Source organism: Rhinichthys klamathensis, unplaced genomic scaffold (assembly GCF_029890125.1).
Source record: "Rhinichthys klamathensis goyatoka isolate OS25496 unplaced genomic scaffold, OSU_Roscu_1.1 h1tg000141l_1, whole genome shotgun sequence".
NCBI lineage: Eukaryota > Metazoa > Chordata > Actinopteri > Cypriniformes > Leuciscidae > Rhinichthys > Rhinichthys klamathensis.
This window is the reverse complement of record NW_026606676.1, coordinates 323,247-339,719: the sequence shown is the minus strand read 5'-3', so window position 1 is coordinate 339,719 and position 16,473 is coordinate 323,247. Positions and strand designations below refer to the sequence as shown.

The window sequence follows — 16,473 nt, the reverse complement described above, 5'->3', positions numbered from 1 at the left end:
ATGCTTTGGATAAAAGTGTCTGTCAAATGCGTGAATGTAAGTGTAAAAATGTAAAAAATAAAAAATAAATGTTAGAAAAGTCAATATTTAGACCTATTTTACACATTTAGACCCATTTTAGACCTATTTTACCCAATTAAAAAAACAATTTGCAAGAATAAAATGTACAACACATACTTTCCACAAATATAGTTTATTCCAAAAGCTCGAATGTAACTTATGTTATATGTAATAATAATAATAATAAAAAAAAATATATATACACACAAGTACAAATATATGTAAATACAATTATTTATTATACAATTACTACCACAAAGTCTCAAATCCAACATTTACAATAGAAGGAATATATATATATTTATAATTAAAATGGTTTCATATATAATAAACACTACCACAAATTTGGTTTCATAATAATAATATATACATTACATATAATAATAATAATATAAACATTACATATAATAATACACTTTCCCAAATAAAAGCTCAAATCTATATAACTTTATAATAAATACAAATTTAAATGGCTACATGTAATGATAATAATAAAAACTTACTACTATTACAAATAGTTTAATAAATAAATAATATATATATATATATATATATATATATATATATATAATTAGTATTTTTGGTAGTTTTATAATAATAATATTAATAATAATTAGCCATTTAGATACACATACACACTCACACAATTACAATGGCTAGATATAATAATAGTAATAATATAACTTCGACAAATAGTTTAATAAAAATATAGAAAAAATTGTTATATATACATAAACATATTTTTAAGAGCTTTCCTTCAAATGTACTTAATGCACTAACGTAAAAATTTAAGTTTTATAAAATTATATAAAATTTTATAAAATTAAAATTATCACAATTATAAAAAAATAAAAATTAAATGTAATTGTGAATGAAAGACAAAATAAATCCTAAAGAGACTCTTTCCACTCTGCAATGGTCTGGCCAGATGCTGGACAGTACCACTTTCCTCTAACCTGGGAATGGCCAGTGAGTTTACTTTTCGATTGGCCACATATTTTACACACATAATGGTATTGTTCCTTTGTGTGACGCTTCTTTGGTGGCTCCCCTCTTGCCACACGCTCTTGATCCTCAAGTGCTGCCTTGTGCTGTCTCCATGCACGCTGTCGGTTCTGAGGAGGTGGTGGAACTGATGGCTGTTGGCCTGATGGAAAAGACGACCAACCCTGAGAGTGCGATGGTGGATCTGATGGCTGTTGGCCTGGTGGAAAAGACGACCAACTCTGAGAGTGCGATGGTGGATCTGATGGCTGTTGGCCTGGTGGAAAAGACGACCAACCCTGAGAGTGCGATGGTGGAACTGATGGCTGTTGGCCTGGTGGAAAAGACGACCAACCATGAGAGTGCGATGGTGGAGCTGATGGCTGTTGGCCTGGTGGAAAAGACGACCAACCCTGAGAGTGCGATGGTGGAGCTGATGGCTGTTGGGACGGCTGAAGAGAAGACCAACCCTGAGAGTGCGATGGTGGAGCTGATGGCTGTTGGGACGGCTGAAGAGAAGACCAACTCTGAGAGTGCGATGGTGGAACTGATGGCTGTTGGCCTGGTGGAAAAGACGACCAACCATGAGAGTGCGATGGTGGAACTGATGGCTGTTGGCCTGGTGGAAAAGACGACCAACCATGAGAGTGCGATGGTGGAGCTGATGGCTGTTGGCCTGGCTGAAAAGATGACCAACCCTGAGAGTGCGATGGTGGAAAAGACAAATCAGAATACCCAGGCCAGACATGCCACCCAGGAAAGTGCTGGGCCCCAAGCCAGTCTGTGCCAGATGGAGATGTGTCTCCAAGCCCAGTGTCTGTGTGCGTAATAGAAGACACTGCAGTTCCAGTTCGTGCACATTTACGTTGGCGTATAACTGCCTCACCCTCCCGATTTTCAGGCTCCTGGAACTCAATGGCAACATGTCCATGTTCAACAGGTGCAGATGGGAGTTCTCTAGGCTTTGGCAGTGGCTCCTTTGCCAAACCGACAGGCTGGGGAAGCTCTACTCCTTGTAGCAAGGTGTCCCGGTCAGTTCTTTTCTGTCTGTCGAGAAGCCTGGGAAAGAATAACAGACATTTTTAGCTTTACCCACAGTACATTTACAAAACATCTCTACTGATTTGTTTTTATAAACTATGTAAACTAAACTATTCAAAAACTATCCATCACTTGGATACTTCAGCATTAAAGGAACACGCCGACTTTTTGGGACTTTAGCTTATTCACCGTATCTCCGAAGCACTGCTACTTCTGTGGAGTGATTTACTCCAACTCTGAGTGAACTCTCTGCTCCCCACCAGTTCTCAGGTGCTGCAAGTAAATCACTCCATCCAAGTAGAAGTGCTTCACCTTCTGAGAATATAGTTCCCAGTATGTATATGGTTAGAAGATGCCTGCGTCTCATATGGCCTTGTTATTTGTACACACTGTTGCTATACAAATCACAACATGTAAATAGGAAAATGTTGCTGTTATTTTGTCACTTATTGGGAGCAGTATGCTAGATGGAGCCATTTACCGCCAGTATTTGTGCTAAGCTAGGCCAGCGGTGGGGGGCGTCGGATAGAGTTACAGCACGCACGGAGATGAGAAGGGTATGTATGGACTTATCTGACTCTGGGGGATACGGTGAATAAGCTAAAGTCCCAAAAAGTCAGCGTGTTCCTTTAGCATTCAGCAATATTATCAATTTGACTATACTGACATTATTGGACAATAACTAAACTGATAACACTACAGCTGATTTATAGCCAAATTAACCAGAATTGAACTGATAAACTTTGCACTTTGTGAACATTATCAGAGAAAAACAGACCGCGGAATGTCTCAACTGACAAATCAGAATCAAGCATTTCAGAGAGCTGTGTAATAAGCAACAACGTATTCTAAATCGTAACATTCTGAATTTCTGAAAAGCTTTTGTGAAACAATGTATGCATTTATTACCAATTTTTTAAAATCCTTTTTTTGGCAGACATATAAAAGGTTACAAGTTTCAAAATGAGACGGTGTCTGAAAACAATGTATACATTTAATGTATGTTACATACAAATACATGTGGAATAGAGAATAGTTCAATAGATTTATTATTTCAGAAGTGCAGTCGTTCATCATAGAAATAGATTTCATATTACTAATTATTTCATAATTTAGGAAGCTGAAATCCAACTCACCATGAAGACACTGTGGTGTTGTTTATAGTAACTAGCACCAAGTTGGTCTGGTCTAGTAGCTCTCTGCAGTCTTCAAGCAGCTGCTTGATGTGGCTATAAATCATCACAATTGCCTGAGGAATGGGAAAGGTTTTGCCCTTGTTATCTTTAGGCCTATTTCTGGCTTCCCTGAATTCCTTCAGAAGCTTGAGTGCGACACATTCTGAAACCCTGTTGGCATCAGGTCTCTGGGCAGCCTGACCATGAGTCATGAACAGTCTGTGAATAAAAAGATGCATGATTGTATTATGTATGATTAGTATTCTATGGTTCATTATAGCTTTGTAAACATATTGACTGATTATGTTTTGGAATTTTATGGCAATGAGGGATAGACTTTATGATCTATCCTGGATCTCAGCAAAACAGTTTTTTAAAGTATCTTTAACCTTTGAAAGGAATTAAATTATACAGGGAGCATTCAACAAGACTCAAATTTAACACCGGTGCACTACAATTTAACTCACCTCTCAGCTGCTTGCTGACCAGGGGCTGAGCCACTACGCTTCCGAGAAGCTCTCCAAGGACCTTCCAAGGTCTTTTTCTTGCACTTAAGGGAATACTTGGAGGGGGACTGATCAATGGTATGCAAATACGAATACAACCGCAAGATCTCTGCTACCTCGTTGGTTGATAAACCAGTGATCGTGCGGTTGAGACTGACGAGATACCCTGCCAGGTTATCCACTGCCTCCCATCCAGGAACACCCCTTGAATCACATCTACTGTCCTAAAAATGTAAACAAAAACAGAATCCTGCATTAGGAAATTATTTTGATAAACCACTATAACTTTGATAAACCATTCACAAATTACAAGCATCAGGTATTAGAAACTTTACCGGAGCTGGTGTGCTGGGCCCAGCACAGGAAATGTCTTCAATGTCAGGACTGTAAGAGCCACCACTTGGCACACTGGTTTCCTAGATTATTTTTAAACATTTTAAAGAGAAGAATAAACTTCAGTTACAAAATTGACTGTTCAAATGGACTATTAATAATCTTTTAATTAAATGAACGTTTAATCATGAAGCAACTCATTCATTGCTCCTAAAAATTAACATTCCTATGTAATTTTAATTCAAAATGATCAAGAAAATTGACATTACCAGAGGTGAGATCAATGAATCACCATGACTGCTGGAACTTGCAAGGGTGTGTGTGCCCAAATTGATGTCTGCCGCATCACATATTGTGACATCCAGACACTCATCCTCCTGAACTTCAACCTCCATCTCTGGCAAGGCGATTTCACGTTGCTCCAGTGGAGAAAGCAGGTCTCCTCTGTCAGACTGTGCCAGTAAGTACTCCACAGCTATACGCTCATCTGCCATAAAGATTCAATAAACATTTTGTAATAAGAGCTATATATCAGGCTAAAGCAGTAGGCTACAGTGCATGTGATGAATGTAGTGTTACTAATAAAAAATCTATTTTGCGATTAACATGAAAAATGTAATTAAATTAAAAGCAAAAATCACAAAAGAAAAACTAAAACAAATACACTTCAACTTCACAAAACTGACATATCTTATAACTAGGAACGAGCAGCTTTACAGCAATGATCAGTCATGAAAACGATGGTCTGAGTGGTTAGCGTTCAGGCAGCATGCAAAGCTAGGGCTGGGACGGTTACCGCAATACCGCGGTCACGTGACTCCAACCGCGGGTCTGAGCTCGTCACCGTCATCACAAAAAAAAAAAAAAAAAAAAACATTGGCCTGCACATGTGTGCACGTTGTGTCTAATGATATGGATTCATTGATTCTAGTGACATGGATTATTTCTAATGATAGTGTGTCTTACATGGATTCAAGGTTTTCTAAACAAAACTTATCAAAAGATGGAGCAAATCCCTTTCGCGAGTTGGGGAGCGCAATGTTCCATGACACATAGCATTACATTCGTATTAGAGATGCGCGGATGGGCTATTATTATTTCATCCGCAATCTGTCCGCCATCCATCCGCACCAACGTTTTTTGATCAATTTTCGTTTTTTTTTATTTTTTTTTATCAGTTTTAAGGTCTATGAGCGATGCAAGGCGCTGCTGCCGCGAGGCTAGAAAGCTCTTGGCTGTTCTAGAAAGGAAAAACGCCTTCTGGTGAGTGCGCGGTGCGCGGAAGTCTGTCGGGGTGGGGGGTGGGGTTGGGTGTTTAAAGCGGTTTACCGCTATACCGCGGGAATATCTTGCTTTACAACCGCGGTTAGAAAAAATCCATACCACCCCAGGCCTATGCAAAGCCTTTGAAAACATACAGTGATGCCTGGAATCACTATCGTAATAGAGTGTACAATGGTGAATCTTACCAGTGGGTCTCCCAGGAGGTTTGAATTCTGGCAGGAGTGCACATCCAAGGACTCTGTTGCTGAGGACATTCATGTGGGACATTAAACGTACATCATAAATTTTAGTAAGTGATGTACCACTCATGTCCACAGCTTGATGAGCGCGGTTGATGTTCCACCTAGATGCACCTTCAAGCATGTACATCTGCGTATGTAGTGCATTACATCTCCAGCCTGAAAGACAATGTTTCACATGATTAAAATACTATTATATAACCCCCTACTCAGAACTACCAGGCCTAAGAAAAAGGTCGGTTCCAATTTGATGCCTTTAATTTTCAAAGTTAGAAACTTCAGTATTGTGACAACACTATTTAAATATACACATAATATTGTTTTATATTTTCAATTTACCTGGAATAAAAGTGCACTGGTGGCGATGGAAGCTTTCCAGAGAGGAGGACCCTCTGCCACACCTCAGTACATCCAGAACCTTGTCACCCTTCTGTAAACCGGAGCCCAGTTTTGTGTACAACTGAACACCGAGTGGATCTTGGATGCAAGGTAAGTGTTTCTGCTGTACCTCCCACACACGTGTCATGCTCTCTGGATTGATGAGGCGCAAACCAGTGGTGTCGGTCAGTTCCCACATGGAGTCCAGTAGTCCTTGTATCAAGACACGAGTTTCTTCAACTCCGCGTGTCCTCCTCCTGCAGTGCTTGGCCAGCTCACTGGAGGTGATGCTTGACAGGATTTGGGCCTCTGTTGAAATATGACCCCCATGTTTTTTTAAAAGCATGGTCTTTTTCGCCTCTTTAAGACGAGAGATGTCATCCTTGTCCCATTCAAATATACAGCTGGACAACTTGGAGCAGAAAGTGCCATACAGTGGATGGTGCTCCGTTGTAAGGCCAGCAGTAAACCGCCGCATGAAGTGGAACACATCAAGTCGCACTGTGATATTCCATGGTCGAAACCAGGTAAGAACTGGAGTCACGCCTACACCAATGAGAAACAAGGAGTGATTGTTTTCTCAGATTTACATTTGCATCATTAAAGAAATATAATAATGCTGTTTTACATAAGCTTTTGTTTACTTGATTGCAAACACTGAACAGGGGTTCTCACACTAAATTGCTACTGTAAATAGAAATTAAGAATTTTAGAACCATTGTAAATAGATCTAAAAAAATATATAAATTTCTATAGTAAATAGTTCTAAAAATTCTCTTTATGAGTGTTCTTAAAGAATATGAACAAACACCTAGAAAAACCATGTACCAGGAATGAAATTTAGTTTTTAGTAATTTAGAAACATGCCTGAAATGGTTGCTAATATGAATTAGAAATGCAAACACATTCATATTAGGTAAAGACTTAATGTAACAAACCTGTCTCGCTGCAGCAGTCCCGGTCAACGTAAATCACAGCTGGCTCTGGCTCCCCAGCATCCTTGTATCGCTTTACGATGCCCTGACACAAGTCATCTATGCCAGCTCCCTCACCAGTGGTTAGGACACAGTTCAGGACTTGGCCAAACTCATTGCCAACATTGGTCATCCATGTAGCAGTGTCCGCAATGCCACCAGCAAGCTTTTTAGTTATCTATATAAATACACAAACATTACAATCAGGTAAAAATCACTGAACATCAAGTTGAAGTTAACATGCATTTGCCTCTTTTTATATACATTTACCTTCTTGGTAGAATCAAGCTTCAGGATGCTACCATATGTCGATGTTATGACACCCTTTAGCTCATCAATGTGACTCAGGATCTCGTTGGCATGAACCGTCTCAAACCACTGTGCCAGAGGTAGGGGGCGAAAAGGCGGTGGCTGCTGATATATCACTTCAGCTTGTGTCAGGGCACATTTCTTTTTGTGAAATTCACAGTCTGTTAGATAGTTAATGGTACGTCTTGCCCACTCCTCGCTGTGAACTTCTTCAAGCGCCTGCTGCAAGAAACTGGAGCTGTTCCCTGCAGTTCTAGGCTTCAACAAAGTCACACACTTCCTGTCAAGTGCAAGGTGAGTGGTGAGAACAGCGGGGAATTTGTTTCTGTGTGAGGGATCTAGTTGTTTGAGGATCTCCGAACTCCAAGGGCAGACAGGAATCATACACTTACTGCAGCGAGGGTAGTCTACTCCAATTAAATAATATCTCGAGTCAATATCAATGACTTCCCTCACTTTTGTGTAGATTCCTGAATGGTGCATCTTCCTATTGCACTGTGTGCACTTCAGAGGAATACCCCACATTCTCATTGGGGCCCACAGAAACATACGCTGTCTAAAGTAGGTGTTAGGATCAGGAGGTGAAGTTGTAGGCTTGCTGGGACTTGGTGGATAAAACCAGTTTTGAGAAAACTGCTGCTTAAGTCGTCCTGTGGCGTCATATAGACACTGCGCTATCCACTTCTGGTCTGCTGGCTTAATAACTCGACAGAACTGTTTGGGGAGAAAACTCACCCAATTCACTTCTGGAGGCCTCAGATTAATTTCCAGGGATGGTGTTTGAGGCCTCAGGTTAATTTCCAGGGATGGTGTTTGAGGTGCAGTTTGTGGAACGCCTCGCTGCTCTTCAATGTATGCGGGTGATTCAGTAAATGATGTTGTTGGAGAAGATGTTGGTGGATCCACAGATTCTGTCCCTGCAAGACTGGTACAAGGATGATTACTTTCAATGTGGTGAAGAAGTCCAACCGCACCCCAGACTTTTGCACCACACTGGTCACAACATTCTTGGACATGGTAGTCTGACAGATGTTCGGTAAAACACTCCACATCAATGTCTTCACCACAAAGACCACACTTTATTGAAGAACTGCTCTCTGGGACTGATCTTGAGCCTGCACTGCTCTCTGGGGCTAGTTTTGCACCTGCACTGCTCGCTGGTCTTGCCTGCGCACCTGCACTGCTCCATGAGGCAGGTTTTGCACCTGCACTGCTCGCTGGTCTTGCCTGCGCACCTGCACTGCTCCATGAGGCAGGTTTTGCACCTGCACTGCTCGCTGGTCTTGCCTGCGCACCTGCACTGCTCCATGAGGCAGGTTTTGCACCTGCACTGCTCGCTGGTCTTGCCTGCGCACCTGCACTGCTCCATGAGGCAGGTTTTGCACCTGCACTGCTCGCTGGTCTTGCCTGCGCACCTGCACTGCTCCATGAGGCAGGTTTTGCACCTGCACTGCTCTGTGGTCCTGCTTGCATGCCTGCACTGCTCTGTGGTCCTGCTTGCATGCCTGCACTGCTCTGTGGTCCTGCTTGCATGCCTGCACTGCTCTGTGGTCCTGCTTGCATGCCTGCACTGCTCTGTGGTCCTGCTTGCATGCCTGCACTGCTCTGTGGTCCTGCTTGCATGCCTGCACTGCTCTGTGGTCCTGCTTGCATGCCTGCACTGCTCTGTGGTCCTGCTTGCATGCCTGCACTGCTCTGTGGTCCTGCTTGCATGCCTGCACTGCTCTGTGGTCCTGCTTGCATGCCTAACACTGTCTGCTCTGCTGACTGTAAAAAAAAAGCATTAGTGTTTTCCCTAGGATTAGTGTTTTCCCTAGGTCTCAAAATCTGCAAATTATCAAAATCAAAACTTTGCTGAAAAACATGTTGTACACAATTACTACATGCAAACTGTCGTCTGATTCATAGGTTGTTGTTTTTTAAGGAAAGTAATACACCTTTTAGTAGAATTGTAAAAACACCCACCTTCAGCTTCAGGTCTTTGTGCAGGTATCTTTTTACTGAGTTAAATTGACATTTATATGCATTTTATGCAAGTAATCTGTTATACCATTATAAAGACCTCACTGATTTACATTAAAAGCTAAGAAATGAATCTAGTGTACTGACAGCATTTGCACTAAATTGCACAGCTTTGCTCAGTTTGTGCACATTATATATATATATATATATATATATATATATATATATATATACACACACACACACACACCTTTTTCTGACTATTATTTCATATGTCAGGCTTTACAGCTCAAATAATGAACATTTTTCTCTTATTAAAAAATGTTTTTAAATTAGTAATGATCACTAGCGTAGGTAAAATAATCACATTCATTACATACCTTATGATAACCACATTTGCAAGTGATTATTTTCCCAAATATATCATATGCACAGGTCTGTTTGTGTAATGGACAGTTATTAATTCTTTCCAAGGCATGCTTCCACTTCTTCGCCCCTGGCTTCTTCCCTGTTGAGAAGTGGTACTTCCCTTGGGCATACTTGCACATGATGTCATGCCAGTATGAGTCTGGTTTACCAGTCTTAGTCATGTCTATAAATATGAAACAACAGGGTAAATACCAGACAACTTGAGAACAACTTACAGTAAGAGAGATACAAATGAAGTGAAATTTAAAGAAAAGGCTTAGGGGAAACCATTTAAGACTAATTTAATGTAGAAGAGGGATTTTACACATGGATGGTTGTCAAATTACAATGATAAATACAACTAATTAAACTATGATTAATAGAATGAATGATAACGTTGCACTAAATTCAAATTGGTGCAGTGAGAGATATGCAGTGAGAGGTGCAGTGAGATGTGCAGTGAGAGATATGCAGTGAGAGGTGCAGTGAGAGGTGCAGTGAGAGATATGCAGTGAGAGATATGCAGTGAGAGGTGCAGTGAGAGATATGCAGTGAGAGGTGCAGTGAGAGATATGCAGTGAGAGATATGCAGTGAGAGGTGCAGTGAGAGATATGCAGTGAGAGGTGCAGTGAGAGATGCAGTGAGAGGTGCAGTGAGAGATGCAGTGAGAGGTGCAGTGAGAGATATGCAGTGAGAGGTGCAGATGCAGTGAGAGGTGCAGTGAGAGATATGCAGTGAGAGGTGCAGTGAGAGGTGCAGATGCAGTGAGAGATATGCAGTGAGAGGTGCAGTGAGAGATATACAGTGAGAGGTGCAGTGAGAGGTGCAGTGAGAGATATACAGTGAGAGGTGCAGTGAGAGATATACAGTGAGAGGTGCAGTGAGAGATATGCAGTGAGAGGTGCAGTGAGAGATATGCAGTGAGAGGTGCAGTGAGAGGTGCAGTGAGAGATATGCAGTGAGAGGTGCAGTGAGAGATATGCAGTGAGAGGTGCAGTGAGAGGTGCAGTGAGAGATGCAGATGCAGTGAGAGATATGCAGTGAGAGGTGCAGTGAGAGATATGCAGTGAGAGGTGCAGTGAGAGATATGCAGTGAGAGATATGCAGTGAGAGGTGCAGTGAGAGATGCAGATGCAGTGAGAGATATGCAGTGAGAGGTGCAGTGAGAGATATGAAGTGAGAGGTGCAGTGAGAGGTGCAGTGAGAGATGTGCAGTGAGAGATGTGCAGTGAGAGATGTGCAGTGAGAGATGTGCAGTGAGAGATGAGAGGTGAAGTGAGAGGAGCAGGGCCAGGGAGAAGAGCAGGCCCAAGGAGAGGGCAAGGTAGAGGTGTAAGAATGTGTGGTGTTGGCATTCCAAGGGCTGCAAGTGCAGAATTCAGTGATGAAATTCGTGCCACTATCATTGACCATGTAATCAACCATGATCTTTCACTAAGAGACGCTGGAAAACAGTAAAGGGAAAAAAAACTGATTTGCTTTTTACTGGAATGCTTTTGAATGTGAACATTACTGTACATGTGGACATACAGTTCCCAACCAAGAAATTTAGTGTAAAAACGGTGGATTGCATGTTTTGCACGCAAATACATGTAAAACTGAAACACAAAAGTCTATGAAGTTTTTGTAATGTCAACAATAGCCAGTATTTTGAAACCTGGTGTACTTTGATTGACTGCATGCACCTTGTGACGTGAAAACAAGTGTTATTCTTTGACAGAATAATTTCATTCTGAGTCAGATTTTCAGTGTTTTGGTAAAGTTAGTGTGTGCAGAGAAAGATGTGTTCTATTTTGAAATGAAGAGTTAGTATATATTTGACAAAATGTGTTTTTGAGAAGAAAATCATCCATTTGGCCAATTGTGTTTTGTAGGTCTGAGTCTGTTTTAAGAGTTTAGAAAAATTATCTGAAGTATGGGTAAGCTGTAATAACTTTAATAAATTGAAAACAGTAAAAAGCAACAGAGAGTAAAAATAAAGCAGTTCATTATGTAAAAATTATAACATAATTAGTTTCTAAAGTTATAATTAGGCTTTTTATATACGGTTTTATTTGTACACTCAATGGTTAATACAAAAGTCCCCACTCTGTATTTTAACATTAATCATCATAGAAATTATTATCCTCATTTATAGTCTATATACTGTTAACTTAAAGCAGTCCGGCTACGCTTTTGCAATATGAAGGCCGCGATTTATATCACTATATCAAAACACGGCCTCCTAACTCTATATAAGTGTTAAAACAACGAATTAAAAATAAAGATAGCTGAATTAAACGTATTCAACCTAAACCGAGTTTGATACTGTTTCTCTTTCACGTTAAAATGTTAATTAAGCTTTACTTGCCTGCATTAAAATACAAAACCGTCTCAGGTAGTGATGGGGTGAGTGACAAGTCCTTTTCGCGCCGTCGCTCTTTATGACGGTGGTCACGAGACTATGTTTCGGCCAATGACTGTTTTGCCCCGTCCAGCCAATGGCTGTTTTGCCCCGCTGTTCAGAACTGTTAGGACCCGCTGTTCGGAACTGTTAGGACGTAATTTAGAAGTGTTAGGACCTGTGTTACGAATTGTTAGGACTTATTTAGATTGTGTTAGGACTTGTTAGGACTTATTTAGATTGTGTTAGGACTTGTGTTAGGACTTGTAACAAATGGTTAGGAATAGCTAGGCTGTCCATTCGCCGGAGGGTACGGCCACGACTACTCCTGCCTGTGGGTCACATGCTATTTTTTTTCTGGATGTGAGCAACAGAGGACACTGGGGCCAACCATCAATGCAAATGCGAGCAGCAGAGGATGCACTCGGCTAAAATACTGTGATGGCAAAAAGGAGTTCAACGACGTCTTCACCTACACGAAAAGAGTGTCGTGATCCGGATTTGGACTGGGGATGCTGCAGGCACAACACAAAGTACTAAACAACTTAACAGAGAAAGCAATCCACTCACTCAGGCCTGCACACGACCGCTTAGAAGTGACTGAACATACATAGTCGACAGCAAGCTTCAGCTCGTTTCTCTAAAGTCCCCCACCACTGCTTGCTGAGACAGCAACCAAGCATTACAGAAGGCAAAACAACACCAAATGCTGGGAAATAACACATCGCCACATCTTTTCTTGAAGAGGAAGCCCACCTTCCTCAAAGGCTGGTAAGAGGACAGCAAGTGATTAGGGGAGGTCTGCAACAAAGTGACAGACCTTCGCCCGAACAGGGACTTGAACCCTGGACCCTCAGATTAAAAGTCTGATGCTCTACCGACTGAGCTATTCGGGCTCTTACCAAGGAACAGGCACCTCGGGGATTTAACAGCACTTTCTCCATAAAGTGTTCCTGCTTTGTCAGCTTAAAATTTGTGGCATCAAATGATGAAGACCACAATTTGTAAAGGGGCAAGAGAGATGGGATGCTCCTGGCAAGCTAGGAACACTGACATTGAAAGAGTGTTCTTTTTTTCATGGCCGGTTGCTAACTCTAAGGTGGTTTGGACAAACAAGTAATTGGTACACAATGAGTAGGTTTCTGTTTCACTATGCTAAGAGAGAGCAAATCCGACATTTCAAAACACTAATATGCAAGATTCTCCACAAAATAGAATGCAGCAACTCTTGAGCTGCACACTGTGAAGGCCTTGGAGTTATCGGGGATGCCAAAGCCATTGCTCCGATTGCCTGAATAGAATGGCCAAAATCACAGATGATCTGAGCCTTTTGAAACGGTGCTCATTTCAAGCTTGAAAAGAGATGTGGGTTGCCCATTTTAAGTGCTGCATATGAAGTAAGAGAAAAATCCAGATTGTACACAGCTTCTGGACGTCACAATTCCTGTCGCAACCAGACAAAGTGACAAGGATCAACGTAGTCCGCAGGGTGCGAACCTGCGCGGGGAGACCCCAATGGATTTCAAGTCCATCGCCTTAACCTCTCGGCCACGACTACTCCTGCCTGTGGGTCACATGCTATTTTTTTTCTGGATGTGAGCAACAGAGGACACTGGGGCCAACCATCAATGCAAATGCGAGCAGCAGAGGATGCACTCGGCTAAAATACTGTGATGGCAAAAAGGAGTTCAACGACGTCTTCACCTACACGAAAAGAGTGTCGTGATCCGGATTTGGACTGGGGATGCTGCGGGCACAACACAAAGTACTAAACAACTTAACAGAGAAAGCAATCCACTCACTCAGGCCTGCACACGACCGCTTAGAAGTGACTGAACATACATAGTCGACAGCAAGCTTCAGCTCGTTTCTCTAAAGTCCCCCACCACTGCTTGCTGAGACAGCAACCAAGCATTACAGAAGGCAAAACAACACCAAATGCTGGGAAATAACACATCGCCACATCTTTTCTTGAAGAGGAAGCCCACCTTCCTCAAAGGCTGGTAAGAGGACAGCAAGTGATTAGGGGAGGTCTGCAACAAAGGGACAGACCTTCGCCCGAACAGGGACTTGAACCCTGGACCCTCAGATTAAAAGTCTGATGCTCTACCGACTGAGCTATCCGGGCTCTTACCAAGGAACAGGCACCTCGGGGATTTAACAGCACTTTCTCCATAAAGTGTTCCTGCTTTGTCAGCTTAAAATGTGTGGCATCAAATGATGAAGACCACAATTTGTAAAGGGGCAAGAGAGATGGGCTGCTCCTGGCAAGCTAGGAACACTGACATTGAAAGAGTGTTCTTTTTTTCATGGCCGGTTGCTAACTCTAAGGTGGTTTGGACAAACAAGTAATTGGTACACAATGAGTAGGTTTCTGTTTCACTATGCTAAGAGAGAGCAAATCCGACATTTCAAAACACTAATATGCAAGATTCTCCACAAAATAGAATGCAGCAACTCTTGAGCTGCACACTGTGAAGGCCTTGGAGTTATCGGGGATGCCAAAGCCATTGCTCCGATTGCCTGAATAGAATGGCCAAAATCACAGATGATCTGAGCCTTTTGAAACGGTGCTCATTTCAAGCTTGAAAAGAGATGTGGGTTGCCCATTTTAAGTGCTGCATATGAAGTAAGAGAAAAATCCAGATTGTACACAGCTTCTGGACGTCACAATTCCTGTCGCAACCAGACAAAGTGACAAGGATCAACGTAGTCGGCAGGGTTCGAACCTGCGCGGGGAGACCCCAATGGATTTCAAGTCCATCGCCTTAACCTCTCGGCCACGACTACTCCTGCCTGTGGGTCACATGCTATTTTTTTTCTGGATGTGAGCAACAGAGGACACTGGGGCCAACCATCAATGCAAATGCGAGCAGCAGAGGATGTACTCGGCTAAAATACTGTGATGGCAAAAAGGAGTTCAACGACGTCTTCACCTACACGAAAAGAGTGTCGTGATCCGGATTTGGACTGGGGATGCTGCGGGCACAACACAAAGTACTAAACAACTTAACAGAGAAAGCAATCCACTCACTCAGGCCTGCACACGACCGCTTAGAAGTGACTGAACATACATAGTCGACAGCAAGCTTCAGCTCGTTTCTCTAAAGTCCCCCACCACTGCTTGCTGAGACAGCAACCAAGCATTACAGAAGGCAAAACAACACCAAATGCTGGGAAATAACACATCGCCACATCTTTTCTTGAAGAGGAAGCCCACCTTCCTCAAAGGCTGGTAAGAGGACAGCAAGTGATTAGGGGAGGTCTGCAACAAAGTGACAGACCTTCGCCCGAACAGGGACTTGAACCCTGGACCCTCAGATTAAAAGTCTGATGCTCTACCGACTGAGCTATCCGGGCTCTTACCAAGGAACAGGCACCTCGGGGATTTAACAGCACTTTCTCCATAAAGTGTTCCTGCTTTGTCAGCTTAAAATTTGTGGCATCAAATGATGAAGACCACAATTTGTAAAGGGGCAAGAGAGATGGGCTGCTCCTGGCATGCTAGGAACACTGACATTGAAAGAGTGTTCTTTTTTTCATGGCCGGTTGCTAACTCTAAGGTGGTTTGGACAAACAAGTAATTGGTACACAATGAGTAGGTTTCTGTTTCACTATGCTAAGAGAGAGCAAATCCGACATTTCAAAACACTAATATGCAAGATTCTCCACAAAATAGAATGCAGCAACTCTTGAGCTGCACACTGTGAAGGCCTTGGAGTTATCGGGGATGCCAAAGCCATTGCTCCGATTGCCTGAATAGAATGGCCAAAATCACAGATGATCTGAGCCTTTTGAAACGGTGCTCATTTCAAGCTTGAAAAGAGATATGGGTTGCCCATTTTAAGTGCTGCATATGAAGTAAGAGAAAAATCCAGATTGTACACAGCTTCTGGATGTCACAATTCCTGTCGCAACCAGACAAAGTGACAAGGATCAACGTAGTCGGCAGGGTTCGAACCTGCGCGGGGAGACCCCAATGGATTTCAAGTCCATCGCCTTAACCTCTCGGCCACGACTACTCCTGCCTGTGGGTCACATGCTATTTTTTTTCTGGATGTGAGCAACAGAGGACACTGGGGCCAACCATCAATGCAAATGCGAGCAGCAGAGGATGCACTCGGCTAAAATACTGTGATGGCAAAAAGGAGTTCAACGACGTCTTCACCTACACGAAAAGAGTGTCGTGATCCGGATTTGGACTGGGGATGCTGCGGGCACAACACAAAGTACTAAACAACTTAACAGAGAAAGCAATCCACTCACTCAGGCCTGCACACGACCGCTTAGAAGTGACTGAACATACATAGTCGACAGCAAGCTTCAGCTCGTTTCTCTAAAGTCCCCCACCACTGCTTGCTGAGACAGCAACCAAGCATTACAGAAGGCAAAACAACACCAAATGCTGGGAAATAACACATCGCCACATCTTTTCT

The 16,473-nt window shown here is 42.4% G+C and overlaps 1 protein-coding gene and 6 non-coding genes across 7 annotated transcripts; all 7 read right to left on the bottom strand.

Moving 5' to 3' along the window:
* Positions 1-950: 950 nt before the first annotated feature.
* Positions 951-9,026, bottom strand: LOC130090027 (uncharacterized). The gene is made up of 9 exons (XM_056257693.1): positions 7,245-9,026; positions 6,939-7,152; positions 5,962-6,546; positions 5,569-5,781; positions 4,369-4,586; positions 4,102-4,182; positions 3,728-3,990; positions 3,222-3,479; positions 951-2,103 (listed from the first exon to the last, which is right to left on the bottom strand). The coding sequence occupies exons 1-9, from the start codon at positions 9,024-9,026 to the stop codon at positions 951-953; spliced, it is 4,767 nt and encodes a 1,588-aa protein (XP_056113668.1).
* Positions 9,027-12,860: 3,834 nt separating this feature from the next.
* trnak-uuu (transfer RNA lysine (anticodon UUU)) lies at positions 12,861-12,933 on the bottom strand. Its single transcript has one exon. It is a non-coding gene; the product is annotated as a tRNA-Lys (tRNA).
* Positions 12,934-13,513: 580 nt separating this feature from the next.
* Positions 13,514-13,595, bottom strand: trnas-uga (transfer RNA serine (anticodon UGA)). The gene has a single exon. It is a non-coding gene; the product is annotated as a tRNA-Ser (tRNA).
* A 497-nt stretch (positions 13,596-14,092) lies between these two features.
* trnak-uuu (transfer RNA lysine (anticodon UUU)) lies at positions 14,093-14,165 on the bottom strand. The gene has a single exon. It is a non-coding gene; the product is annotated as a tRNA-Lys (tRNA).
* Positions 14,166-14,745: 580 nt separating this feature from the next.
* On the bottom strand, positions 14,746-14,827 carry trnas-uga (transfer RNA serine (anticodon UGA)). Its single transcript has one exon. It is a non-coding gene; the product is annotated as a tRNA-Ser (tRNA).
* A 497-nt stretch (positions 14,828-15,324) lies between these two features.
* trnak-uuu (transfer RNA lysine (anticodon UUU)) lies at positions 15,325-15,397 on the bottom strand. The gene has a single exon. It is a non-coding gene; the product is annotated as a tRNA-Lys (tRNA).
* Positions 15,398-15,977: 580 nt separating this feature from the next.
* Positions 15,978-16,059, bottom strand: trnas-uga (transfer RNA serine (anticodon UGA)). The gene has a single exon. It is a non-coding gene; the product is annotated as a tRNA-Ser (tRNA).
* Positions 16,060-16,473: the final 414 nt, after the last annotated feature.

Bases quoted from the DNA above. Each gene is read 5' to 3' on its own strand.
- LOC130090027 (XM_056257693.1), bottom strand. From the start codon at position 9,026: ATGCAAGCAGGACCACAGAGCAGTGCAGGCATGCAAGCAGGACCACAG. The intron at 6,547-6,938 runs GTTTGTTACATT...TCATTGGTGTAG, and splicing joins GGACTGCTGCAGCGAGACAG to GCGTGACTCCAGTTCTTACC. The intron at 2,104-3,221 runs GTGAGTTGGATT...ATTCTTTCCCAG, and splicing joins AACACCACAGTGTCTTCATG to GCTTCTCGACAGACAGAAAA.